The sequence below is a fragment of the Rhodnius prolixus genome, unplaced genomic scaffold (genome assembly GCF_049639745.1).
Source record: "Rhodnius prolixus isolate KJV_2025 unplaced genomic scaffold, Rpr scaffold_6, whole genome shotgun sequence".
NCBI classification, from domain to species: domain Eukaryota; kingdom Metazoa; phylum Arthropoda; class Insecta; order Hemiptera; family Reduviidae; genus Rhodnius; species Rhodnius prolixus.
This window is the reverse complement of record NW_027411634.1, coordinates 18,744,631-18,765,423: the sequence shown is the minus strand read 5'-3', so window position 1 is coordinate 18,765,423 and position 20,793 is coordinate 18,744,631. Positions and strand designations below refer to the sequence as shown.

Sequence of the window (20,793 nt, the reverse complement as noted above, 5' to 3'; positions counted from 1 at the left end):
ACCAATAATCCGTGGAATTCTAAATAGCAAGATTTTCCTCGATGAAACACTCTTAATTTTTTTTCAGTGTTTTCCTCTCAGGAACGATTTACATTAAGTGATAATTATGTTGGTAATCAAAAGAAAAATAAAAAAGATATACCATAATCTTTTTTAATTATGAAAGGGCAAAAAGACATGTGATGCATATTTGGCCTTTCAAAAGATACTATTCTTCTTTCTAACAATTACAAGAACAAAAAAAAAACTTGTTTTTTAGCATCAATATTCCACAATGACAAAATCAACAATGAAATTGGTAAGTTGGAAATAATGTCCGTTTAAAGAAGGGCGAAGTAAAGGTAATTTTTTGTTGTTGTTTATGGTTTTTTCCCTATGTTATTGGCCTCTTGAGCTAGCAAATCAGCCATTTAAATCCTTCTTTCGAAGCTTCTTTAGTATCTTGCATATTTACAGAGTTATCTTGTTGTTCGTTATAAACTCAAAGAGCTCTGTGTAAATGCTGCCACCAGCAATAGTATTTAAATTGGCAGGTAACGGACATCCAGTCGCTATCATTGCCCTCCTCAAACGCTCTCTTCCTTTAGTATAATTAGTACATTCCAGGATTAGATGGTTGGCGTCTGCTATTACTCCAAAGTTCAGGAACACTGGTGAGATGTTTCCACCCCAATCCAGGCTAAATGGTTAAATAATAATTTGTGCTATTTTGGAATATAACACTGTATTTAATAAAAATTCATTATGTTAAATATTTTTATAAATAAATAAATAAAATTCTGAAAATAAAGGGAAATCAGTACTTAACAGAAATGTTCATTGTGACACATCATATGAGGTCACAAATAAAAATGACGCGAATTTCTCAAGGATTCATAATGGCGGAACTTTTTGTTAGTAAAAGGGTTTAAATTAAAGAGCTGCGGTAACTGTATAAAAAAAAAAATATTTAAGTGCGAAAAAAACATTCAATAAGCAACAATCAAGAGGGTACTTATTGTCTTAATAAACTTGTAGGATGATAAAATTGTTTTGATATAATTTTAAGATAGAAATAAAACAAATGAAATTATTAAATATTACAATATATATTTTAAATCAGTGTAGAAATTCAAAAATAAAACAATGATTTATTTACGGAAAGTAAAAATAACTTTTGTACTTATATGAGGTAAAAACCAGCTTTCTCAATCATTTAACGAACAAAATTCCATACAAGAAGAAAACACTAACTTATACTTTGTAGTTATTTATCTATAGGTAAAGTGTAGATCACAAAGATTTAAGTTAAATTATAAAACAAAACAAAAATTTTTTTGTCCAAAAATATTATTGAATGTAACTATAAATTAATTTTTTTAAAAAAGAAATTGTCTCAGTAAAACTTTGAACAGACTAAGTTTATTTTTTACAATCAATTGAACAAAATTAAAATAAAATCTAAAAGGTGTGTTGGTAGGTTCACGCAGCATTTCCTTCCTAGAAACAAATCAAAATAAACAAATGTAAATATGGTAAAATTAAGAAATAATTAAAAGTTGGGAGAGAAATTTATTTTCATTTCTATTGATAAAGAATAAAAATAAATAAATACAATAAAAAGTATCCAGACAGTAATCGTGGCCACAAAAATTGCACTGAAAATATCAATACTTCATCCAGCGAAAATTTAAGAGATTTTGTCGAAAGTCATGGGTTGGATCCACAATGATGAATATCAATGATTAGTCTGCCAAAGCGTCCCTATTTTTCGTAATTCTGTAAACTTCAGAACTTTCACTTCTATCTTCTAAGTACCTATTTGTTTTGTCGCTTTGCAAAACTCAAGTTGTTTTCATTTCATCAAAGAAAGTTACTTGTGATAAAAAGTGAATTTATTTGACATCTATATAAAGCCAAAGGAAGCCACCAATAGTGGGGGAAATGGCTAATTATAAATTACCACACACCGATATCAAGTGTACAATTGCAAAAGCAGCACTACAAAAATGGCAAGACAGATTACAGTAATGGTAATAAAGGGAGATTCTATAAAATTATGGTAGATCAGACAACCATGGTTTAAGAGGAACTGTCACTAATAAATGGGTTGTTACGACAATAAGCAGGCTGAGAGCGAACCACGCGGTGTGTGGATCGTATCTTCACAGTACCAATAAGAGATCCTCTCCTCTTTGCGTGGATTGCAATGAGGAGGAGGATTTCAAACATATAATAATGATATGTCCACGTTATGTAGTAGAAAGGGAACGAATGTTTGACGACTTATACAGGTAATTAAGATGCACCGTTTCGCTACGAAGACATAATATTCTCCACCAACATCTATGTGCTTAAATCTTTAGCAGAGCTAGCAATGAAATATGAATGTATTTAAAAGTTACAACCAATTAGATTGAATGGAAGAAAATGATTAGAGAAGGATTACATGATTTTAATTTCGGTTAAGCTATAAGGTTGGCAGGAATATAGAGTACTGATCCATCCATTAGCTGTAGTTTATGTAAATAGTTGTATATAGTAGAGAGATGAATACGTGAAGCGAATGTATTTATAAGTAAGAATGGAGAGTGAGTGATATTCTAGTGATAAGCACCTAGACGATGCTGGCTGTATGGCGAAAGCCAATGCTAAAAAAAAGGCAAAAAAAACTAAAGGATTAGATCAGACGAACTGGCTGTACCGAACCAAAAGATTAGAAAATAAATTCAAGAAGTAGAACTATGAGATCGTCATTCATTCGGAATTAATTCCTAATAGTCTAACTTATCGACATTCAACGACCTCTACATACCCAGAAATTAAGAGTCTGTTTTGTGTGAAATATGATTTTAGTTAATTGTAAAAGAGTATCTCTTTAAAAAGACTAGGCCGCTAACATAAGCCCAAATATTCTTCAGAAATCAAAACTTTGAATCTTGAGTTTCCCTATCCTCCTAGACCTGGCATTCTCAGCTTACCATCCAGTTTCAGCCATGTTATAAAATTGTACAAATAGGGATGAGGAAAAAAAACGAACGTTTGGAGTTTCTTTATCTCTAATGATAGTTTCTGCTGTGGCAGATATATTTCGAGAAATATGTTCAACCTTGACAAATAAATTGACGTACAATTTTTCTTAATTGGAAAGTGAAAAAACGCAGACTTTTGATAAACCCAACATTTACTAAAATGTGAATATAAAAATCTTACCTTTTTTAAAAATGCAGAAAGTAGTTTTGGGCAGTTGAGGTTTGTCTCTGGTTCCCAAGTGTTCTGCTTAGGTCCGTAGCCTTTCCATTTTACTAAGAATTCTCTTTTGCCCGTCTTTTTCCTCACATCAACTATACGTTCCACCTAAAGAACCAAAGAATCGAAATAATTGTCAAAGAATTGCTAACGGTGGCAGTTGAATCATCCAAGGTTAAACATTTGCAACTAAGACCCAACACTGGTAAAACTTACTAGGTGGATACTTCTCGACTCTAGAGAAACTTACTACAGATAAATCATTCGGAAAATTTAGAAAGGTGTACATTTTTCAAGCTAAGGAAATAAGTTGCACCCAGCGGATTCATCTTCTTTCTTGGTATTACAGCCCAATGAAGGGCCCTAGCCTCTCAATTTTCCAATTGAGGTTTCGAGACTTAACAAGATTTGCAGGGTAGGGATGTCGGCCCTACATCCAAGCCCCCAAACAATGGAGGACAATGGATTTAAACGGTTTACAGTCTTTGCTGAAGCTATCTTCTATGAAAGGTAGCCCTTTGGTGTGTAGTATATGTTCCTTGATGTGCTTTTTACATGAATGTAGCGTAAGGGTATTGTGTACCCATTGTATGGTGAAACTCAGCTGATTTGGGAAACATTATTCTTCGTTTGTGGCCATACTTCATAGCCTATTTTTTTCAGGCAAGGCTTAACGTCCAATTACCAATTAGGTGTCGTGGACGGAGGCAACTAGCAAACCTACTTTACTGTAAATTTCTTTTATTAACCATTAAATAAAATCCAAGGCCTAAGACCGGGAATCGAACCCAGTACCACAATGCATATTAGCTTTGCAAGTCTCGCCTCTAACCGCTCGGCTACCGTGGTGCCTTCATACTTCAGTTTCCAAGCAATTTTTTTTAGCGCTAAGGGCCAAATTTGATGTAAACCTTTCATTTTTCCAGAATTTGTTTAATATTAATTTTGCAGAAAAAAAAATGTTACTCAAAATAATGCTCCATTGAAACAAACAATTTGCTTCTAATTATTGGTCAATTACTTCAGATTTTCAGTAAGTAGTTAATAGTAAAACGTTAAAAAAAAGTGGTGGAGGAACTAAGGCAACCAAATAATCATTTGGAGAGCAAATTTAAAAAATTTGGGGTTTGGCAACACAAGACAAGCGCGATAATCACTGGATATAGGAGAACAGTGAAGGACTGTCATAAGGCAGATTTCTGAAGAAAGTGCCCAATAAGTCCTTCAAGACCCTAGAGGTAATAACATAATAATAATAACAAGAACAGTAATCCTTCAATTAGTAATTTAGACACTAGTGGCTGTATTTCTCGATGCACTGACCAAAATAATAATAATAATAATAATAATAATAATAATAATAATAATAATAATAAAAGGGAAGGGATTAGCTATGAGGTTAGCATACTGGACTCCCACGCGGAGGTCCCGGGTTCGAATCCAGCAGCTGACCCTTAGATTTCCTCTTCCTAGGAGCTTCTTACAGCTCACTGTCCGGTGATGGACAGTGTTGTCTGTAACGAGAGAACACTGTCCGGAGGCCGGCAGTGCACTGGAAAAAGCTCCGGGCGCTAATGACCTCAGTTGATGCGCCAAAAAAAAAAAAAAAAAAATAATAATAATAATAGTTATAATAATAATAATAGTAGTAGTTATAATAATAATAATAGTGACAATATTAGAACAGGGAACAAAAGAGGGAACGCCTCAGGTGGCGTTTAGACACAAAAAAAAATAAATAAATGAATAAAAAGACATTAAAACTCCAACGTTAAAAAGGTTGGTAGCACTGTTAAACAAAGAAAGAAGAGTTAAATTTAAAAAAGCAGTCAAGTAAAAGAGATTCGGCAGACTCTTAGATCAGTTGATCTCCGCTCTTGTTACAAGCTTTTATTGGAGTGATCGTGACAGTGAGCAAAGCAGATTGAGGTAGAATGCCTCAGTTGCTAGAAAAATTGACATCTCAAATTCCAGAAGGAAAAAGCAGAAACAATTTTGTATTGGACCGGTATTATTCAAATATATGTACAACCCATTGTAAGTAAATTCTTATAAATAATCATCAACTACTATATCCTTAGTAGGATTCAGAATTATTTTACCAAAAAGAACACCGACTGGCTCACATACACTCTAGGCAAGCAACAGCTTAAATACAACTCTAGACAATGGTGTCTGAATAATTACTTAAGCGTAACGATACATAAAATAAAATAACCTCATACTGCTTCACTTCTCGTTTGGCAGGTTTTTTCTTAGTGGAATTTTTCTTTTTCACAGTCCTTGTTTCAGTGGGCTAAAAATAAACAAAATTAACCTTGTCGGATCACATTCAATACATATTCAGTTAATGATGATTCGATTTATTATTTGTTTAATAAACATTCATTTAAAACGTACGCAAAATACAGCAATTAACAAATGAGTAGTTGTCATTAAAAATAAAATAATAATATAAATAAATAGTTATTTTTATCCCAATGGAATCTCTTCATTTGCCCAAAAGCCTTTAAATTTCTGTGTAGACGGTTATTTATCACATTAAATAACAGATTTGATGCGAAATGTTGTGAAAATAATTACAGCTCTAAGTATAAAATCCAAAATAATGTGAATTTCTTCATTTTTTTTCATCTAGCTTTTCTTCAGGCGTTAGCAAATTTGGTCTTTTTTCAAGTATTTTTGAAGAACTTGGTACAAACAGTAAAAAAACCAAAGGTATGCCATTTTTAATTTTATTATAATTAACATTAAATACGAGGGTGGTTTGAAAAGTTCTCGGAATGTACTAGAAAGAAGTGTCTTACCTCGGTGGAACTGCTTTTGTTTTTCACCCATTTTTGCGGATAATTTTTTCATTCCCAATTCTTCGGTTAAAATGTGATATACCCGTTCAGATGACATCCTTACAGCTTCAGCAATCTCTCGCACTTTCAGTCGACGATCCTCCAAGACCTTTTTATGCACTTTTGCGATAAATTCTGGGGTCGTAGCACTTTTTGGCCGTCCACTACGCGGATCATCATCTAAGCTCTCTCGACCAAATTTAAACTCGCTGGTCCACTTGGCAACAGTTGAATATGAAGGAGCAGAGTCCCCCAGTGTGTTCTGAAAGTCGGCATGAATTTCCTTTGCTTTCATACCTTTCTTTACAAAGCACTTAATCACTGCTCGAATCTCAGTTTTTTTCCATTGTCACAAATCACTACGCGGGAACAACAACAAAGAGTCGTCACTACCACTCTCCTGCAGCAAGAGCACTGACGCGCCACGTATTCACTCAGGCTGGAAACATAGTGGAGCGGCGAGCAAAGCGGCGATGATAGCGAAGAGCAAAGCGGCGAAATTAAACACAAGTAAACATATGGGACCGCGCATAGTGGCGAGCAAAGCGAAGATAGAGCAACGCTATCTATAAAGAGTGGAGCAAAGCGTTATGACATATTTGATTTCTTCGCTCTCATCGCGCTCAATTTGTAAAGGTTATTTTTCAAAGGTTATGGATATTGATACATTTATTGGTTTAGTTTGTTTAAAGACCTCTGTGGGACCATAATATTTTCGAAGCTACAACAGTTTTTAACAATTAATAATTAATCGTTAAAATTAATTAACAATTAGTAGTTAATGGAGAATTCAGGTAATTTTTGCTACATTTAATTTGGTTCTCTCTTTAATGCTAACTTTCATCTAAATACTAGGCAAAATGAAATTAAATTTTCACGTCCTACTACTTCTGATCAGAATGAATTCTCCAATCCTTCTTCTGTAGCGTCGTACTACTCCAGTTTTTCAGATGAATAACATTAATTTACGACTGATTTAATAATTATTAGTAATAATAAAGTGATTTAATAAAATTGTTTTTTTTTTAATTGACTAATTTCTTTTTATCTGCATATATTTCTATTTTGTTTTTATTTATTCTTTTCTAACCTTAAAGTAACTGCTAGGATTAATGGGGTTACACAGATTTGTATTTAGTTAATTTTTCTATATTGTGCCTAACTTTTGTTGTGAGTTGTATTATTCAAAAACAATAAAATTTGATTTTGATTAATGGGGTTACATTGGGCTAGTATATAATCAAGTGTTGATAAGACATTCGAAAATACGCATGAAACTTGCCAGGATGCTCCCGAAGTTGATGGTACAAGTGATGAAATTCACCAAGTTCATTTCTAGACTTATCTATGTTATGTACACTGCAGCTCCTACTACTAAGCTGCAGCAAATACCAAAGTTTCAACGAAGAATTTTCATATAAAAATAGTTCCTCCATCTTGTTTTGTCAAAAGGAGAACGCGACTAAACTCGTCACTATGTGCATGCGACTCTTTGCTCGCTGCTCGTCGCTCTCTTTGATTTGAAGCAGCTATCATCGCCGCTTTGCCCGCCGCTCCACTATGTTTCCAGCCTCACAAAGGATGTGTGATTATTGCGCGGGAACCTCGTTGCTCTAGCACTGACATCTAGCGGTGATTCCGAGAACTTTCCAAACCACCCTCGTAATAATTGCAGGCACGTTTTTTGAAGAATAATAAATATACATATAGTAATTTTTAATTCAAACCTTTTTAAAAGAAAATTTTATTTTATAGTTCGAGTAAATTCTGGGAGGCAGTTAATTTGAATTGCAGTTAACAAGTTTAAAGAACCTGGAATGGTATTGTAATAATACACAGGTAAGTGAATGAACAACGCTAAAACCTTAAGTACAAACCTCCATCCGAAATATTTACTCCCCACCAAGTAAACCTTTAGTAAAATTTGTTAATTGCAATAATTGCATCGCGAAAAGTAATTTAAGTACTTTTATTGGGCATCTTACCTTTTTTTTTGATCTAGGGCTGGTTGTTTTTTTTGTAGTTACGGTTTCAGATTCATCCTCCTGAAATCCAAGCATTTTATATTGTAAACAGTTACCATTATTTACTAATACTGTTATTAAAACATATTATTACGTTCTTACAAAATATATAAGTAAAAGCTTTGTAATATTCAAATGTTAACATTAATTTTAATTATCAAGCTGTTGACTAATGCAAGTGTGCACTACTGAGAAACCCTCTCGCAACATCTCTGTATGAACATTATATTATCCAGAGATCATAATTATAATTTAATTCTTATACGTACTTTCATAGGGTATGGACAATAGAGTTCTCTAATTGTTATAAGCTAAGAGAACAATTAATACATCTAATTCGTATTCCCTTTATTAAATTAAAGAGTTGTTTATATTTTAAATAATTAACATTAATTTTATTATTTTAATTTTTATAAAACGTAACCGTATAATTTAAAACTTTAACTTACATAATTTTATACATACATATTATATTATATAATTTTTTTTTTTTTTTTTTTTTTTTTTTTTTTTTTTTGGCGCATCAACAGCTGAGGTTATTAGCGCCCGGAGCTTTTTCCAGTGCACTGCCGGCCTCCGGACAGTGTTCTCTCGTTACAGACAACACTGTCCATCACCGGACAGTGAGCTGTAAGAAGCTCCTAGGAAGAGAAAATCTAAGGGTCAGCTGCTGGATTCGAACCCGGGACCTCCGCGTGGGAGTCCAGTATGCTAACCTCATAGCTAATCCCTTCCCTATTATATAATTATTATTATCTATTTTCTTTCTATTTCTACTATGCAATTTTAGATGTACGTAAGAAAAGTAATCGTCTATTTTTTTCAAGCGGGCTTAACGTCCAACTACCGGATTAGGTGTCGTGAACGAGAGCGCGGAAGTACATACTTTACTATTAACATTTTTTCAAAAAAAAAATAAAAATAAAAAGTAGCTACACACGGTGTTCTAACTGGGGATCCCCTCACCAACTAAATTTAATTCACGCTTTACATAATGTCAAAAATCAATGTTTCTTATAAATGCATAAAACTACGATACATTTTTAGATTTAACTAAAATTTTCCAGTCAATTATTGGCCAATTTATAGTAATCAGGCCTCGATCCCTTCAATGTCAGCCTGTCTGACATACTTGGTAAGTATTTCCGTGTGATAACACCTATATCTGTATGTGTATTAATCTAGACTGGTACAAGGTCAATGTAGAATAAATGTAAATAAATTTAATGTAATGCAATTTAAACGCACATATAATGTTTTAAAATAGCTTTTCCTGATTAAAGCGGCTAGAAATAAAACAGGTGGTACGATCTCCTATGCTGTACCCTGAATTAAAGACAACAGCATTATTTTATTCAATTAATTATTTAGTTATACTTTAGTTTCAACAAAGTTTGAAATCAAACTTAACCTTCCTATCTTAAATTGAATACTTTTTATTTCATTAATAAAGAATTAATTTTAATTAATATATTCATATTCATTCATAATATGTAATATATTCATTTAAATAAATTAAAAGATCTTTGATTATTCTCTTAAAGCGAACTTTTAAATTAAAATGGTAATGAATGATACCAGTTCCTACTTCAAAATCAGTGCAAACAAGAAACTACGTATTTAAGATAAAAGTATTCATTTGTAAAAATGAAGGAAACAGAACAAAATTGATAAACTTGTAGGCGATGAAAGAGTAAAACATGAAGGCTTATTTGAAAATAAGATTATTTAAACAACCCTTTTAAGCAAATAAATGTTTTGTTTTTCGAAAAAGCTGGGTCATATTTATGTAGAAAATTATATAAAAAAATCTGCCACCGTTTGATAAAATCTTTTAACGAAGTTTTTATTGCTTATTATTAACTTTTCCCAGTTTTTCGAAGGCAAATATATGTAAAATAGAAATGATTTCTTCTTCACAAAATTGAATTTTCGGACTACATAATCAACAGAAATTGTACCAACCTGAACTTCTTCAGTTTCATCTTCTTCTGGCAAGTTGCTTTGTTCGTCTTCATCATTTGTTTCCTACATCGAAAATGAATTATTAAAACAAAATTAGATTCCACTGATCAAACAAGGGATCTGGAGATATTAAAAATAAGACGCTACAAACATTTTAAAAGAACTGTGTGATGTAAATATTTATGAAATTAGAAATAGTCCATAAGATACTCTTTAAGAACAACTCAACTCTTACTTCTAGTCAGATTCCATTCATTTAAACAAGTAAAAATATTGATTTAGATTAATTAGTAGATAGTTTGATCCTGATCAAAATGATAACGAATCATTGGAAAAATATTGGACAGTGTGACAAATTAAACATTTCCCTCAAGATTCTAATGTTGCTATTTCTTATGCTATGTCCACACTTGAATACAAAGTCGAGCGATTGTCTATGGACATGTATGGGAACTGTCTATAGACATGTATCCAGACTACGTTTATAGACATTATAGAGACTTTGTCGCGTGTACACACTTGAATGCCTTGTTCTTCATCAGTTGCTAAATATGACTGACCTTGTTGGGATCGCTGCTTGCGCAGTTATAATTTTGGATAATGAAGAAAAGCGAAAGCGTGAGGGCGTGAAATTTTTGCGGAGGGACCACGTTTCGGTTGCAATTTACTTTCAACCCTAAAAATAGAAGACAGCATGGGTTTCCGAAACTTTACCTGTTTGACCCCAAGTGATTTCGAAGAATTACTCCAGCATTTAGGCAGAACGATTGAGAAAAGAGGAAAGCAGATGTAGAGAAACCATTCCACCATCTCTGAGGTTGGCAGTGGCGCTGTGTTTTCTGGCAAGTGAATGAACAGAGAATGACTGGAAAAGTGGGGACGGGGTCTCGCAAAACTTCCACATAACCAAATATTGCGCAACATTGTCTAACAATTGTCTCGTTCATTTCAAATGGGAGACAAATTTTCTGCGATTTCGTTCCAAAAACATGTCTTTACACATGAATTTGCCTCTCGATTGTCTATAGACAATCGCTCAATTGTATCTAGACATTGCCTATATACAGAAATCGCTCGACTTTGTATCCAAGTGTGGACAAGGCATTAGATCTTAAGACTTTTGCAACTGAAAGAGGAGACCTTCTGTAAGTGCAGAGCAAATAATTCGGTAAAAAAATTCAAGCACCACGAACCTTTTCCTCCTCTTCATCTTTCTTAGTTCTTTTAGCTTTCTTTCCACCAACTTTTGCTTCACTTTTTGCCGATACTCTCTTTGTGGATTTGACAGTTGGTTTTTCCTTTGGCTCTTCTTCAGCCGACTCGCCATTCTGAAATTTTAAACGTATTAAATTATGAAATACAAGCCGTCGAAAACAGGAACAATCCAAAACAAACCTTTTCCTCTTCTTCTGCTTTTTTAGTTTTCTTGCCTTTCCTACCAACTACTTTCGGTTCATCTTTAGCATCTGTTTTTTTTGCACTTCCGGTCGATGATTCTTCTTCTTGTTCTTCATCTACTGTTTCACCGTTCTGAAACAAAATTATCTGTAGAGTAGCCAGTGTGTTTACTATCCACCTCACATGTAAACCAAAACAAACAAGTTTGATTACAAATTCTCTACAGCCAATAATGATTAGAGGATTCTGAAAAAGGTTTGTGTTGGATTTTCCAATCGTCAACCAATATTAAAACAAACTATAAACAAACCTTTTCCTCTTCTTCAGCTTTTTTAGTCCTCTTGCCTTTCCGGCCAATGACTTTCGGTTCTTCTTTAGCAGCTACACCCTTTGCACTTCCAGCTGAAGGTTCCTCATCTACAGGTTCTTCATCTACAGTTTCACCGTTCTGAAATATAAATTATCAATATACCGTAACTATTCCAGCAACATCCAAATCAAAAATCAGAACTGTAATTCAATTTTAATAGTTCTTTGACTAATCTTACTAACTAAGAATGAAGTGTTTTTACTTTGGGTGGTAAGTACTAGGAAAATTAAACCATGTTGTTGAACTTGAAACAACTTGGCAATAATGTTTTATTAACTGAACATCAAACAATTTTAGAAATGAAACATCAATATACCTTTTCTTCATCGTCACTTTTCTTGGTTCTTTTTGCTTTCTTGCCAGCAATTTTTGTTTCATCTTTTGCGGGTGTTTTCTTTGCAGCTTTGGCAGCTGATTCCTCCTGTGGCTCTTCTTCAATTTTATCATCATTCTAAAAAGATTTAATTATTAAAGAGATTTAATAATTAAAGAAAAAAATAGCTTAAAAATTAAAACAGCTACAGTTAACTTTTAATCCTAAAACCCAAAGCTTTCAATTGGAAAACCAACTGCAATATACGGTTGGTGCCAAAATGAATTAAATTTCTTAAATGTTCATGGCGAGTTGATACCGAAACTTTAAACTAAAAACCTATTGGATAAAGCACTCAGCGCTTAAGAGAGTATTCTTACGTACTAATAGTGTGACTAAGATCAAGCCAATTAATAAGACCGAAGAGACTAATTAGAGACTAACTGCATTTTTTTTTTATTATTATTATTATAATGTGCGGAACTTATCCATTATCCACTTATAACATTAGCACTAGGGATTGTTAAGCAGCTGCCAGAGATTTGGCTGAAATTGGGATTCCCCAATCATTCGATTTAGTGGGGTTTTACAAGTGTGAGATATGGTAAAGGTGCCAGCGAGACAACCCTGTAATTGTTGGAATAACCACTCCGTCTTCGCTAAACAAGCAGCAAGCTGCTGTTCTTGAGAAAGGAGCTTTTTGGTAAAATCACCAAAGAAATAATAGTGATATTATTAAAAATGAATTTATCCTGAATATAATAATAATAATAAAGATTTAATGTCGCTATAATTAAGTAGGAAAAACTTAGGTAAGGACATTTTTCCGGGCGCCTTTGAAAAAAAAAACACTAAAGCATTGGAAGAAAGAAGGAAAAGGATCGTCAATCACTGCTGTGGGAAGTTGAGGATATATTTGCTGTAAAGACAAGGAGATAGAGAGAATAGGTAACTAGGTATAGAGAATAAGAAATCATAAGAGTGCTCTAATTCAAGGGTAAATCGAATGTTAAGTGATTATTTTTTTCATTTTAATTGTTACACTATCCAGTGGAGTAGATATACCTAAATTTCCTTCCTTATGCCTTTCTTACCATGACCGGTTTATTCTGAAGGCCTTATCATAGTCTCCTTTATCCAATCCGGCCAGGCCTGAGGTTTCTTCCTCGACCACTTCTTCCAATTGTAAACTTCACTTAGTAATCTTTCCAGATTTTTTCTTTTTCTTCCAATAAATCTTTCTTTACATTCCTTCTCTCTTTCTATTTTAATTATGGATATCCTCAAGTATATTTTTGAAGCCTGTACATTTTTTTATTCTTGACTTTTTTTAAGGACCGAGATATCTCTTCCCTGGTCTTTTATACTGAGTATTACACTTTTGAAAATATCCTGTTTTGTTTGTGGGCAGGATATCCTGTTCTACAAGGTACAATTCAACAAAGAAATTTTTTTTTTTACATCGCACATCCTTCTTTCAAAATACATATCTCTGGGCCAAATTAAGGAGGAACTAAGGAGCAGAGATATTTAAAAAAATTTAACCACTTTCAGCTTAGTTTCAAAATAATTTCGTCTTTTCTGGACAAATAGATGTTTTGATTTCCATTGGTATATTTCAAGTTCAATTTGAAAACCTTTCAAGTACTGAGAATGAAGCAAACGTCTTCTGGGTCTAACAGCAGACTTGATCGTCGACAAACAGAAGAAATTGTATGAAAAGGTCTTCTTCCCTTAAGCGACTTCCAACTTTACTATATTCACTTCGACAGTATCGGAGGCGCATCGCATCTGCTAAAATAAAGTGCAGAAAAATGATCAATTTAAGATGCGGTTTTAAAATAATCGGCGTGTAATTAAATATGTAATACCCCTAGTAGATGAAACTTAAATAACTTTGTACCAGCTTTAATTAAAAAATATATATAATAAAATTTCACAATTTCTAGCTTTTTAAGAGTAATTCTTAAAAAAAGAAGCCGGAGTCGATAGAATTCTATAAAGAGATTCCGCTATTTTGTGTATATAGTTTATGATGCCACTGAAATCGGCTACTTAGTTATCTGTGAGTAATGGAAGGTGCTTATTTTAAAGAAGTAAACAATGAAAAGAATTAGGAAGATGACTTTTATGAATTCTACGTAATAGATTTAGCTTCTGTCGATAAATTTGAAATTTAACATGAGTAATGAAAATAGATCAGCAAAGAATGATCAAACAAGTACAAAAAAATATACAAATGGAAAACTGGATCTAAGTTGAGATTAGAACGTAAAAATTCATCCTCAGGTATTTTTTTAGGATACGCTTTATATGGAAGATAAGTAAGGCCATTTTTTCAAAACAAAATATTTGCGATAGACTCTTTTGTAAAGAAAGTAAGAATTATTTGGAATGAGCACGCTAATGTTCGGAGAACCAACATGATTTACATCTGGGAAATACTACATTGACCTGATAGAGATAGGAGACGCTTTGAGCCCTTTTTAAACTTCAACAAGTTTATCCCAGTTCCTATGCGTGGTTTATGTAGTTCAAGTGAGTAAAAAACGACAGCAAAGAAAGTTGAACAAAGCCGTTTAGACCTTTTCAAACCCTAAAAGAAAGAGAAATATCTTTCAACTTCCCAGGCATTACCTAAATACATATTTTACATAAGCAGCTACTTCATCATTTGAAAAATCGCAATTTCTCCTTCTTTCAAAGTTTTAAAAGATTTAAACAATTTGTGTTCAACTTTCTTTGTCGTCGCTTATTACTGACTTGAACTTCATAAACTTGTAAAAGTTTAAAGGGACTTAAAGCATCCCCTACATTTACCAGGTCAATGTAGCATATTCATGATAATTAGTTTTATTTAATCACTTTAGTTCTTGCCTTAGGTAAGTTTTATTAAGATGAAGTAAGTCATTAACTTAGAGGTACCTTTGATGATGTATCTTCTTCCATGCTATTAGATTCATTAGCATCTGAAGAAACATTTTCAGCGACGGCCGCCTTCTTGAAACCTCTTTTTCCTTTCTTCGGTGGCATCTTCCTTCTTCTTATTAGTGGATAATTTACATAAATGTTTTAGTAACAATGTACTGTATTTATGCAGTACAAAAACATAAACTAAGTAAATACTTTTTCAAATAATCACGCCAACCTTGGGTTGAAAATTATTACTTGTTTTGGTTATTTTAGAAACGAAACTTAAAGTTACTAGCCACTTAACTGGAAACGTTTTACAATCTAGTCATGAAAACATTTACTGTTAATATACATAAAATGAAAAATGAAAACAAAAATAAATTTTTAATCTCTCAAACCTGAATTAAGAGATCAAGAAGTTACACACCCGCACATTTATGAAAAAAGAAATAAAATTTATAATTATGAACAATTTAGCGGTCAGCATTTACTTAGCGGTTAGTGGTGACACAGCCTAAATATTAGACAGAAGATAATGAATAATTACCCAATTTCGATCACTTCTATCAAACTAAACAATCTACATAAATTAAGAATGAATTCTTCTCACTATTAAAAACCGTTTCAACTATTTTTTTTACTTTAGAAAATACGTTTAATGTTTAAGTGCTTTAAGTTAAGCGTCGTCTCTAACAGAATGGTTCAACTACGAGCTTCGTATTGCCTCTTAACTACACAACACACGGTATCATTCAACTGTTCTTTGTGCAAAGGTACATATCACATAAAATGTAAGCAAAATCTTGGTTATCTAATTTCATTTTTTAAATTTTTTTTGTTAAACAAATAAATATGTACTCCAATACTTATAAACGTTACAAATTTCACACAGATATTTTTTACTGACCAGACGTTCTCGTCAGCTGTTGAGAGGTTAAGAAATTAAGATCATTTCGCTTAGAGACCTCTGAGCAGTTTTATATTTGGAATTCACAGAAAAAATCTGGAAGTAAGTATTAAATTAATATTGAGTATTAATGTAACGTTAAGTATTTTTATTTTTAGCGACATTCTCCAACCTTTATAAATTGTTTTAATAAAAGGCAACGGTAAGACAGTTTTTTTTTATTTTCCACTTAATTTTATATTTTGTCAATATGTTTATCTTGGCTAGTGAATAGAGCCAGTATTTCTAAATGTTACCTTTTAAAGAGCTATTTAAAAAAATGAAAAAATAGTTCTAATCCATTATCGAAATACTCAACTTTCTTTCCTAAAAAATTATTACACTTAATTGGAAAAACAAATAGTAAAAAAATAAATAATTTTTTGTGATTATCCTAAAAAGTACTTTGTTTGTAAATTACGTAGCCTTAACTTTTTTTTTTTTATCTAATGCAACCTTTTTCCTTTCTCTATTGTTTCCTTTATGAAAGTTTATTTCATTCTTCTTTAATTCGAGAAATTCTGAATCACTTTAGGAAGCTAAGATAACACCTCTAAGGTCCTTAAAAGGCCATCGTAACAATTGCAGTCGGTTGTCTTAAATGGGTTCGCTCCTTATCATAAATAGTGCACATGATATTTCAAGTCTAGAACGGACGGCCCTTTTTGCGTGGAATGCCATACTTCCCCTACCTTGGAACAACGAAAAGATTCCACCAGTGCTTGTCAATTGTAAGAATTAAATTACTTGATACAGTAAATTTCTTGCTCTTATTAGAAAAAAATTTTTAACATGCCACGGGATGTGTGATTCGTGAATTAAACATGTAAAAAAATTCTCACAACGCGTGCAGGTATTTTAATTTTTTTCTTAAAACTGAGAATTGAGATGAGGTTTGTAGTTACAGATACTGGACTCTCAAACTAAAAAAATACCATACTCTCTAATTCTGCAGAAATAATAGTTCCACAAAAAAGCCCATGCTATAAGTTTGTTAAGCCATGCAGTATCTAAAGTGTAGAGAAAAGCAATCGCCTTTATTATTTTTACTCTTGAGAGATTTAGGAATACATCCCTGAGAATCCTAAAAAAAAATTATTTTTATCCTGAAATATATTTAAAATAATGTAGGCATTTAAATCTGAAAAATCCAATTTGTGGTGACACACTTCTGTTTTACAACATTCGGTTAAACAAACTTGATATCCGAATAGACAACATGCCAAAAATATCAATTTAGAACCTTCTCAAGTTTCGGTTTGAGATTTTTTACTCAAGATTAAATGATTTGAAACTCATTTTTTCATACCAATAATGATCGATCATGTAAAGGTGTCAGTAACTTTAAATTAGTGAATTTGCAGTTTCAACTAAAACTCTAGTTTTATTTATTATTTGTTTTGTAATCTTATTTCTTGATTGACAGGTGAACAATGAAGGTGACAGCGCCAGTGCAGGGTGCTCATTTCGGAGAGCTTGCTTATGTGAGAGGTCTTATATCTTATAGATTAAGTCCATTTGAACAAAAAGCGTTTGCAGGATTTGTCCAGTCCTTTGGTCGAACAGCCTTTAGAATAAGAAGTAGTATTTTTAAAGTAGTACCACGTAAGTTTTTCTGAATTTGTGTTTTAAGAGGTTGTTATAAAGAATATTTTACAATATATTTAATTATTTGACTAATTAACTAGAATACTTAGATAACCATCATAAAATGATGAGACTGATCGTCTGACTCTCAGAATCAGTCCGAAACCCCATAAAATTTGGAAATACTAAAAGATGATGTGTTGCCAAATAAGGAATGTACAGAAAGAAAAAATGAAGTTTTGCCAAACTATGTTCTAATCCTTTAGCCAAAAGTGGTCTTTTTACATAAACGAAGGAATCATGAAAAACAATTTTTTCACATTTATGGACCTTTCCTAATAAGGATTGCTAAACTCTCATTTTTTCCATTCGTGTACATTTAAATAAGCGCCCAGAACTTTCAGCTGAGAGACAAGCCAACAAGGCCCAATTACATTTAAATTTTTTAAGTATACTCAAAATGAGTTATCTATCTGCCAATATAAAGATTTAAAAAAAAAATGTATTCTGAACAAGATCCCAATGTTTTTCTTATTTTTAAAACAACCCTATAAAGAAAGCTCTCTTATTTATTGATGGTTTTTGTTGTTTTTTTCAGCCTTTGCAATGGCATGGCTAGTATTTACGGAAACTGAGAAAAAGTTTCATCAGATGTGCCGAAAAAATCCAGAAGATTATGTCAACGATAAATAAGTAATTTTCAATAGAAACATTATTTTCTTTTAGTATTGTATAGTGAACCGTCAAAAGTAATTGTTAATTAATGTTAATAAAAACAAATTGCAGGTAAATTGTAGATCTTTTCTACAGTTTTTTCCGGGTATCTTATTCTTCAAGGAATAAAGTTACTATATAAAAAAAAAACTTTTGTAATTGTGCATCCAATAATAAGTATCTTGATTAAGATTCAATGTTTGAAATCCGAAATTTTTCGAGTCAAAAGTTGCTGTTAAAAGCCTTACAAAAAAAAAAGTTCCTACTTTAGATTGTTCTTTTTCAAGATTTTTAATTTTAGGCGCATCAACATCTGGATTTTTAAAATTATACAACACTGAATAATAAGGTTCCTAGGAAGAGAAAATGAAAATTTCATGTAGCTGGTTTATTTGTTATAAAAAATGTTAATAGCTTAAAGTATGTCTTCCGCTCCCCTAATTGGTAGTTTGACTTTAGGCCCCTCATGAAAATAGCAGGCGACTATTTTATTTTATATTTATTATTAAACTGATACCACAACGCTGTCTATGGCTGAGAAAACCTGATTATTTGAAACATAAGGAACGTATCTAGATCAGCTATCTCTCGCTAGTCCCCATACTGATTCGCCGCTTAACAAATAAATTAACCTTTTGCAAGACAATAGAAGTAAAATAATTGGTCAGTAAAAGGATAAAAAAATTGGATTTACATTTACTTGCATCAACATTTATACTTTCCTTTGAAAAAGAGGTATAAAAGGTCGTTAGGATGTGCGACGCAAAGTAAAAGAATGTGGATCTTCTTTTTTTGTAGACACCCTTTCAATCAATCCGAAATAGTCACCCATCAAAGGAAATTCTAAACATTTTTTTCGCAAGAATTTAAATTTTGGACTGGCAATAATTTTAAAATATAGATCACTTTTAACACTCATTTTACTTTCTTCTTTTGTATCTTGTAATGCTATTAGTATGCATTTATATTTAAGAAAATAACTGTACTTCAACCACTATTATTTCACAGAAAAAATTAATAGCATTTAAATAGTGACACATTTTTCGAGGAACTTGGCTGTTTAGTTGTTGGTCCCTGATATATATAAAAAAATATTGTTTTACCATGTAGGAAAGGAAAAAAAATCACTCATCGTTTTTAATCATTTATTGAACAAATATAAAATATTAATACAAAAATAGTTAACATAGGAATATGTACGCTCTGTTCCTAGAACGAATTCCTTACTTACGAACACTGAACACTGGAGGCGTCGTCATCGGTTGAAACTGGTTGGGATTGTTCTAAAGATTCCTACAACATAGTCGCAATGCCTTCATTATGTATTTTAAAATATATTTTCGATTTCACCTAGGTTAATTCTAGAATGAATCCAAGAAGAACTTCAGATAATTCGTATAAAACACAATATAAAACATCTTTGTTTTAAGACATAAAATTGTGGTCTTGTAGTTTGAAATTGATTTTATTTGTTGTTAAAACTCCAATAGTGCTTACATTTTGATAGTGGCTATAAAAAAAAGCACAGGTGAGATAGGATTTCAATCTACTCTTCAAAATATCAAGCTATTTCAGAGATATGTTACAATAATCTCATGATTAATATTAACTTATTAATAATTCATGCCTCAGGAATTATTAACCAAGTGAAAAAATATGCATAAAATGTATCTTCGTTTTTTCTTAATAAGTTGAAGATATTTCTTGTAACTTACCTATTCATAACTAAAAGTTGAGAATGTAATACTCATAGATAATCAAAGTTGAGTGTTTTTCAACGTTACGCTTTTTCGTGCACTTTTTGACGATCAACCCTTATACAACTGTCCTACCGGACAGTTTTAATGAGATGTCCACAAATATAGTATAAAATAATAAATCCAATAATAGTTTACCTGCAAAGTTAAAAATGGCAACATTTCTTGTCTAATTTCTTCATCACTTATCAAATCATCGCCTGCTTGTTGCAATAATTTTTTTTCCACAGACAAAGGAACTTTGACTTCTGACAAAGCAGAAGCAATAGCTTTCTTAAAACAGCCTTTATCTTTGCGAACAGCTCTTTTCTTTGGAGTAACAGAAGGATCTTTTCCCTGACCACGCTTACCTTCATGTATGACAGCTATATGTCTTTTTAGTGATGCCTGCATTAATTTTAAAAAAAAATGTCAATTAGTAAGTTGCAAGTATAATTTTCAGATTAATTAAAATATAAATATAATAAAAGTACTTTTCCAACAATTGAAGCTGAACAGTGTTCGCATTGGAAAGTTTCAAGTAAGGTCTTCCGCTTCTTTGTAAAGCTAGGGTCAGAATGCTTAAGAATATGCTCTTTCAAATTTTTTCTACATACGTAAGACTTTCTGCAAAGAATACATACGTAATCTGAAAAATAATGAAAAATACGCTTAACAAACAAGAGTTCTTTATTTCTTTGCAGCTTACATTTATTTAAGGATTATTAATAAATCAAGATGTCCTTGCATTAC

At 32.2% G+C, this 20,793-nt stretch overlaps 3 protein-coding genes across 12 annotated transcripts in view; 1 reads left to right on the top strand and 2 right to left on the bottom strand.

The window, feature by feature from the left end:
* Window positions 1-1,068: 1,068 nt before the first annotated feature.
* On the bottom strand, window positions 1,069-15,181 carry LOC141460821 (uncharacterized). 2 transcript variants are annotated; one of them, XM_074141187.1, is made up of 10 exons: window positions 15,070-15,178; window positions 12,148-12,282; window positions 11,772-11,909; window positions 11,459-11,593; window positions 11,257-11,391; window positions 10,064-10,126; window positions 8,060-8,119; window positions 5,447-5,524; window positions 3,193-3,336; window positions 1,069-1,479 (listed from the first exon to the last, which is right to left on the bottom strand). In XM_074141187.1, exons 1-10 carry the CDS (start codon window positions 15,175-15,177, stop codon window positions 1,462-1,464), a joined length of 1,014 nt encoding a protein of 337 aa, XP_073997288.1. In that variant the 5' UTR covers window position 15,178; the 3' UTR covers window positions 1,069-1,461. The 2 variants fall into 2 exon arrangements, with proteins under 2 accessions (XP_073997288.1, XP_073997289.1); XM_074141188.1 differs by lacking the exon at window positions 11,459-11,593 and having other exon boundaries at window positions 15,070-15,181.
* A 768-nt stretch (window positions 15,182-15,949) lies between these two features.
* On the top strand, window positions 15,950-18,496 carry UQCR-Q (Ubiquinol-cytochrome c reductase ubiquinone-binding protein). The gene is made up of 3 exons (XM_074141199.1): window positions 15,950-16,066; window positions 17,430-17,608; window positions 18,189-18,496. Exons 2-3 carry the CDS (start codon window positions 17,437-17,439, stop codon window positions 18,281-18,283), a joined length of 267 nt encoding a protein of 88 aa, XP_073997300.1. The 5' UTR covers window positions 15,950-16,066; window positions 17,430-17,436; the 3' UTR covers window positions 18,284-18,496.
* Window positions 18,497-19,435: 939 nt separating this feature from the next.
* Window positions 19,436-20,793, bottom strand: part of LOC141460817 (transcription factor IIIA-like) — a 28,629-nt gene continuing 27,271 nt past the window's right edge. For all 9 annotated transcript variants that reach the window (XM_074141169.1, XM_074141168.1, XM_074141173.1 and 6 more), the window contains 3 exons: window positions 20,535-20,689; window positions 20,200-20,448; window positions 19,436-19,597 (listed from right to left, as the gene is read on the bottom strand). In XM_074141169.1, the coding sequence (XP_073997270.1) occupies window positions 19,532-19,597; window positions 20,200-20,448; window positions 20,535-20,689 (470 nt within the window). In that variant the 3' untranslated portion in view covers window positions 19,436-19,531. The remainder of the gene's footprint in view (window positions 19,598-20,199; window positions 20,449-20,534; window positions 20,690-20,793) is intronic.